Source organism: Hordeum vulgare, chromosome 5H (assembly GCF_904849725.1).
Source record: "Hordeum vulgare subsp. vulgare chromosome 5H, MorexV3_pseudomolecules_assembly, whole genome shotgun sequence".
Lineage (NCBI taxonomy): Eukaryota > Viridiplantae > Streptophyta > Magnoliopsida > Poales > Poaceae > Hordeum > Hordeum vulgare.
The window spans coordinates 388,941,129-388,947,941 of NC_058522.1; the positions used below are offsets into that span (position 1 = coordinate 388,941,129).

At 50.0% G+C, this 6,813-nt stretch overlaps 1 protein-coding gene and 1 non-coding gene across 2 annotated transcripts; one reads left to right on the forward strand and one right to left on the reverse strand.

Moving 5' to 3' along the window:
• Positions 1 to 2,836: 2,836 nt before the first annotated feature.
• On the forward strand, positions 2,837 to 2,923 carry TRNAY-GUA. The gene is given in 2 exon segments: positions 2,837 to 2,873; positions 2,888 to 2,923. It is a non-coding gene; the product is annotated as a tRNA-Tyr (tRNA).
• Positions 2,924 to 2,995: 72 nt separating this feature from the next.
• On the reverse strand, positions 2,996 to 6,604 carry LOC123396732 (purple acid phosphatase 23-like). The gene is made up of 5 exons (XM_045091582.1): positions 5,698 to 6,604; positions 4,316 to 4,539; positions 3,965 to 4,155; positions 3,493 to 3,774; positions 2,996 to 3,388 (listed from the first exon to the last, which is right to left on the reverse strand). The coding sequence occupies exons 1-5, from the start codon at positions 6,555 to 6,557 to the stop codon at positions 3,242 to 3,244; spliced, it is 1,704 nt and encodes a 567-aa protein (XP_044947517.1). The 5' UTR covers positions 6,558 to 6,604; the 3' UTR covers positions 2,996 to 3,241.
• Positions 6,605 to 6,813: the final 209 nt, after the last annotated feature.

Below are 6,813 nucleotides of genomic sequence, written 5' to 3' on the forward strand. Positions count from 1 at the left end.
CAAAAGAGTATACCGATGGGTGTATTCGATGGGGGTCCTTTTGTGCCACAGGTGAACCGGAAAATTTAAATGAAGCACTTGGTGATCCCAAATGGAAAAAGGCAATGGACGAAGAGTTCAATGCACTTATGGAAAACAAGACATGGTGTCTTGTTCCACCTGTCAAAGGGAGCAATATCATTGACTGCAAATGGGTGTATAAGGTGAAAAGAAAATCGGATGGCTCTATTGACAGGTACAAGGCTCGTTTAGTGGCCAAAGGTTTCAAACAGAGGTATGGCATTGATTATGAGGATACATTCAGTCCAGTGGTTAAAGCTGCTACCATTTGGATAATTCTTTTAGTTGCAGTCTCTAGAAACTGGTGCTGCGCCAGTTAGATGTGAAGAACGCGTTCTTGCATGGTGTTCTGGAAGAGGAAGTCTTCATGAGGAAACCACCTGGGTATGAAGTTTTGGGCTCACCTCAAAAGGTTTGCAAACTTGGTAAAGCACTTTATGGACTGAAACAGGCACCTCGAGCTTGGTACTCTAGGCTATCCTTCAAGTTGCAGTCTCTTGGTTTTGTTCCCTCCAAAGCAGACACCTCTTTATTATTTTATCATCGTCATGGCACTGCCATTTTTATGCTTATCTATGTTGATGATATCATTATTACAAGTTCCTCCACAAAGGCAGTTGATGCTCTCCTCAAGGACGTGTGTATGGATTTTGCACTTAAGGATCTAGGCAATCAACATTTCTTTCTTGGCATTGAGGTAAAACATGTGGATCATGGACTTGTGTTATCTCAAGAAAAATATGTGCAGGATATTCTTCAGAGAGTGGGTATGAAGGGTTGCAAACCATCACCTACACCCTTGTCCACCTCTGAAAAACTATCAATCCATGATGAAGAGTTACTTGGTGCCATTGATTCCACAAGGTACCGCAGTGTTGTAGGAGCACTGCAATACTTGACCCTTACTAGACCAGATATTTTCTTTTCAGTCAATAAGGTTTGTCAGTTTCTCCATGCTCCTGCTAGTTCACATTGGACAGCTGTAAAAAGAATTCTTCAGTATCTTCAAGCAACAAAAGGTTATGGACTCAAACTTGCTAGATCAAACTCTATGTTAGTTAGTGCTTTTTCAGATGCATATTGGGCAGGTTGCCCAGATGACAGACGGTCCACAGGTGGCCTTGCAGTCTTTCTTGGTGGTAACTTGATTTCTTGGAGTGCCCGTAAGCAACCTACTGTATCTCGATCAAGCACAGAAGCTGAGTACAAGGCACTAGCAAATGCTACTGCTGAAGTTATTTGGGTCCAAAATTTGTTAACTGAGTTGGGTGTTCCTCATCCAAAGGCAGCCTCGTTATGGTGTGACAACCTTGGTGCTACTTATCTCTTTGCTAATCCTGTGTTTCATGCTAGAACCAAGCATATTGAAATTGACTATCACTTTGTTCGTGAAAGGGTAGCCAATAAGCTTCTCAATATTCGTTTCATTCGAACTGAAGATCAAGTAGGTGATGGATTTACTAAACCAGTGTCGGTGCGGCAGCTAAAGGCTTTTCGTCGCAATCTCAACTTGGATACTTGTGATTGAGGGGGAGTGTTAAACATTGTATCTCGGTGTTGTATAAACCGAGGATTGTTAGGATGCATGCTTGTGTTGTAAACGTGTTGGGTTGTTAGGATTAGATCTCATCCTTCTGTTAATATTCTTGAAGATCAATCCTAATCCCAACCAACCTGTAACTTTGTCCTCCTATTTAACACGCATGCGTCCCTGCCTATTGGTATACACTTCAGCCTCGCTTTTCTACAACCTCTACCAGCCCCATGAATGCACCAAGGCCGGCGGTCGGGACCGCAAGCCGACAAGTGAGGCATGAGAGAGCCTGCAGCGGGGAGGAGATCCACCGACAACTCACTACCCCCATGGTCAAGACGCCGTCCACCCACCATCCGCAAACACCGCCAGCCAAGGACATCGTCTCCATGCCTACCGGGGCGCCGCCACAGGTCCAGAGATCTCCACGAGGAACGGAGCGACAAGATTCACCATCGCCCAAGCCAACGCCGGGAGCAAGCTGAGCGCCGCCCTGGCGCAGGCCTTAGCGCTCCACGCGTAAGGAGGTCCCGCACGAAAAGCTGACGTAGGGAAGGGAGGAGCCTCTGCCGCCATCATTGGCCGCATGGGCTTAGCCCGGCGACGTCCTCCAACAGTGATGGAGGGAAACAAAACATGAGACAACGGCCGTGGCGATTGGATCCATCGAGTCGCCCGACACACGGGCGATCCACTTTTCTCGGATCGTGGCCTCTGCCGTCTGTTGATGTGCCCCGCCATTCGAAAGGGTATGTGTGAGCAGACTCCAAAGCTCGTCATTACCATACGCAACCATTGAAGGTCGGACATAGAGTTTTCATTCTAGGACTTGATACTCACTCCTCAAAAGAGCACCACCAAGACGAAACCACCGTGTGTTCCTGTCACCCCCTTGCAGAAGAAAGCGGAGCGTCATGGAAGGGCCCCAACACACTATGGGAACGTGAAATTGAAATTCAAACCTTTTCATGGCATTCGTGCCCGGAGGTAGCCGTTCATGTGCATATCCTTGACGTGGATATCATCACGCGGTCAAATCTATGTGTACGAACACAAAAATGGAAACACGGAGAGCCAAACGTCACCGGAAACCATCTCACACGCAAACTCCCATCAGGCATCAGCCCTCGAGGCTTCCCTGCGTCTCAGTTCTCGAGGCTTCCCTGCGCTCGAGAACGCCTCGTGAAGGAAAAGATAAATATGGTTAGTATATGTAGTTCGTCTACTAGAACTAATCACATCCCGACCTTAGCTCAGTTGGTAGAGCGGAGGACTGTAGTGTGTTACAGCTAAATCCTTAGGTCACTGGTTCGAATCCGGTAGGTCGGACATACTTTTTTATTTGTTGGTTTTCGAGTATACATACTTTTGTTTTGTATAAGTTGAACACATTCTCAGTCATAACCGCGAAAAATATTTTCTCAATGTGCATGTTCTCAGTGATAGCCGGCCATTTTAGCAGTTTGTTGAACAAGTGAAGCGATACTTCATGGAGAAGAAGGGCGTTACCCCCGAGGGCCTGTCCTACGCAAGCACAAACGAACAAAATGATTGAGAATCTACATTGGTCGTAAGCACAAGTTGCAACATAACAGCACATATAGCTACATAGATTTCTTCTTTTGAGAAAGAACGTAGACTTCAAAATCACCAGTCTTGCGAAATCACACCCCTTGGCTGCAATAGGCACTTGTCGGGTTCCCGAACTATATAGATTTCATCTCCCACACTATGTTCTCCGTATGTATCCTGGTTCCGGTGCCATGTCCACAAAGCATATGTCGAATTCACAACCTGCATGATCTCTTTATGTCAGGAACGGTACAAGAGCATACACAGGACACATCTAGTGAAGAATTTATAACAAGGAGGAGCAGAAGGTGAAGTGATTTAATTACCTCTAAAATACCGTGGCCGAAACTGCTTTCCCTGAATGCGCTCCATTCCGGCTGCCGCTCCCAGCAAAATTTCCCCTTGGCAGGACCAGAAGTGAAGTTCAGATGGCAGACTCCACCAAATTCAGGTTGGTTGTCACCTGGTGAGGGACAGCTTCCAGGGTCGTCTGCATGATCAATGTCGATTTTCTCAATGTTACCGCCATCCCCGACCGTAATGTAAACCGGCCCACACGGGTCCAACGTGTAGTTGAACACCCGGTTCATCCTTTCGTATGCGTGTACCTTGAGCAATCAAATGTATAATCAAATCAACCAGACTTGTTTCACTGAAAAGGTAAGGGACTTGAATCGAATTAATAGCGGGACTAAGGGCAGTAGGATTGATTAATGTGGGTGCGAGAAAAGAAAGCAATGAAATCGAATGAATGCAGTCTCTGAATCAAAGCATTTACCAAACAATGTGTGTGCTTACATGGCCTGAGAAGACAATGTCGACCCCATGTTGGTACAGGAGTCCTTCCATTTCTTGCCTCATACACTCAAATTCCTGGTAGTGCGAGGAATAGCTGTTATACCAGGGTGAGTGCCAAGAAGCGACAACCCATGGCGTGACTCGTCGATCAACTTTCTGCAGATCTTTCTCTAACCACGAGTACTGAGCTCCTACGCACAAAGATGCAACTACCTAATATTAGTTACTACTATCAGCATCACTATGTACATGTAAACATAGTCGGTTGGCAAAATGTTACAATTTGTCAAGAGAGTAGGCCATCCATCTAGAATTCCAGATGAAACGATGGCAAGTTGGTTAACATATTACCTGTGCGATTGTAGTCGACATAGGCACCAAGCATGATGAAGTGAATACCACCCGCGTTGAATGAGTAGTAGAACTTGGTGTTGGATCCAGACTCCTCCGACGGCACAGCGAAGCGCGCCAAGTAGGAGGCGAAGGTCACCGCTCCGCCATGTCCCTGCGGCTCGATCTCATGGTTCCCTTCGGTCACCATCATTGGAACCTTCGACGCAAGCGGCTCCATGAATCTAGATTAATCCATACACATTCATAAATGTGCTCAGAAGAAAACATGACATATGTTGGAGCTATGATGCTGTAGCTCTACTCTTATCTCAATCTTTACATGCCACATCATTGACCACCCTTGGTGTTGGTGGAGTGCACACCTAGTGACAATAAAAGCTCCAATTTCCACTAATTGCATGCTTCCAACAACATGACTCACGTATGTTTTTTTTAGAAAAGGAGGATGTATCCCGGCCTCTGCATTTGGATGATGCATGTAGCCATTTTATTAATTATTCATAAAAACCTTACAAGGTAATACATCAGTAAGCCTAAAACCACCATCTTAGCAACACATGTCGTTACTCCTATCCCCTTGATGAAGGGATGTCGAATGTCCGAGCCTAATGCCAAACAAACATCGCACCAAATCCTAACATCTAAGGCCGAATGTCCCAACCAAGCCATAATACCTGGAGCGGGCACACTCGGTCCGGCACACTCCTAGTGGACACTACATGCACTCGCTGCAAGGATCGTCACCTCCGTCTTCCATCGATCCATCTTCAGAGCAGATACCGACGCATCGACCTTGCGAGGCCTCTCTGTCATCGACGCCACCACGACGCCAGACAACGTCACCCCCTTGCACGAGTCCATTGCCACACATCAGACACCGAGTCTTCACCGTGCCACGCCGTCGAAATCCGTCACCCTCAATGTGTAGGATGAAGCACCGCTCCACCACCCGTGCACTCGAGTCGGGACCTGCTCGGCTGCTCCACAACGATGCCTCCAGCAAGGAGCATGGCGTGAGGCGTTGCCACCGTCCTAGGGTTTCCCTTGAAACAGGCCGAAAGGAGCGACACGCCATGCTATGACGATGCCTTCAACAAGGTAACGATGTCAAAGGACGCAACCATCCTCCTCCATGACCCTAATCGAGGCTCGGTCTTCACCAGTTGTCTTGTCGCTCCAAAGTCGCCACCGGACAGATCTGAGAGCAGACCCGCCGCCACCACTTGGCCGGCCGCATGTGGCCGAATTGAGTTGACAATATTAAATCTTAATATGATACTAGCACTCACCACTCAGATCACCAGTTCACCGCACCACCACTAATCCACAGCAAGAATTTGACAAATGGCGATTGATCAAAGAGATATATAGTTAGTTACCTTCCCCAGCCGTCCCATCGTGGCTGGTAGGACTCCCGAATCGGGGCGTCTGGGAAGGAACAGGAGAAGCAGGGGACGCCTCTGCCGCCGGTGGTGAGGTACTGGTTCGCGTACGTCATGTCGCCGACCATCAATATCATGGATGGGTCGTTCCTGGCGAGGTGGTCGACGGTGGAGGTGGAGTTGCCGGTGAGCCCAAGGTCCCCGACCACAGCGACGCGGCGAGGGTACGCGTCCGGCGCCGGCGCCGGCAATGTCCGGAAAGAGCGCTCGTCGCTGAGGCCGCCCTTGAGGGAGCTGTCACCGCAACGGTAGTAGTAGCGGGTGGACGGCCTCAGGCCCACGAGCCGGACGTGGTGGATGACGCCGGAGGTGTAGTTGAGGAGGCCTGGGTACGGGTAGAGCTGGCTGTACACCTCCGCCGAGCCCCTCGCCACGTGCGGGTGGCCGACGGTGTCGGCGGAGGCGGGGCGCTCGCCGTACCAGACCTCGCTGCGAATGGCGGTGGGGTCGAGAGGGGTGAGGTGGGAGCCGACCTGGGCTCGGCCCGTGACCCAGGAGACCCAGAGCGAGGTGGGGTCGGCCGAGGCGGCGAGCGCGATCTGCTCCGGGGACGGCGGGCGCGCGCGCGGGGCCAGGCGGGGGTCGGAGAGCGGGACGTCCTCGCTGCCCCGCCGCAGCGAGCGGTCGAACGCGCGGGTGGCCGGCGTGAACGGCCCGTCCAGCGTCGTCGGAATACCGCCGCCATCAACGAGTAGGAACGCGATTGGGAGGTACGGTAACAGTAGCAGGAGAATGCGGCAATGGAGATGCCGACTGTGGAGGGAACCGGCGATGGTGCTGGTGGCCATGGCGCCCATGCCAGCCAGCCAGTGCGTCCTATTCGGCCACCCACGGACTGTACTAGGATCCAAGGATCTCCTCGAGCGGATGATTCGCTGGATATTCCTTACATGCTTTGTCTTTTTTTTTTCTATTCATTTATGACAACCAAAATGCTAAAAATTTGACAAAATTGAACCCTACCCTGAAAGAAGTCGCAAAGTGAACCCGCGGTGAAAAAAAAATCACGCAGCCGACCCTTTCGTGTGGCATCCGACACCTAGGCGGCACATT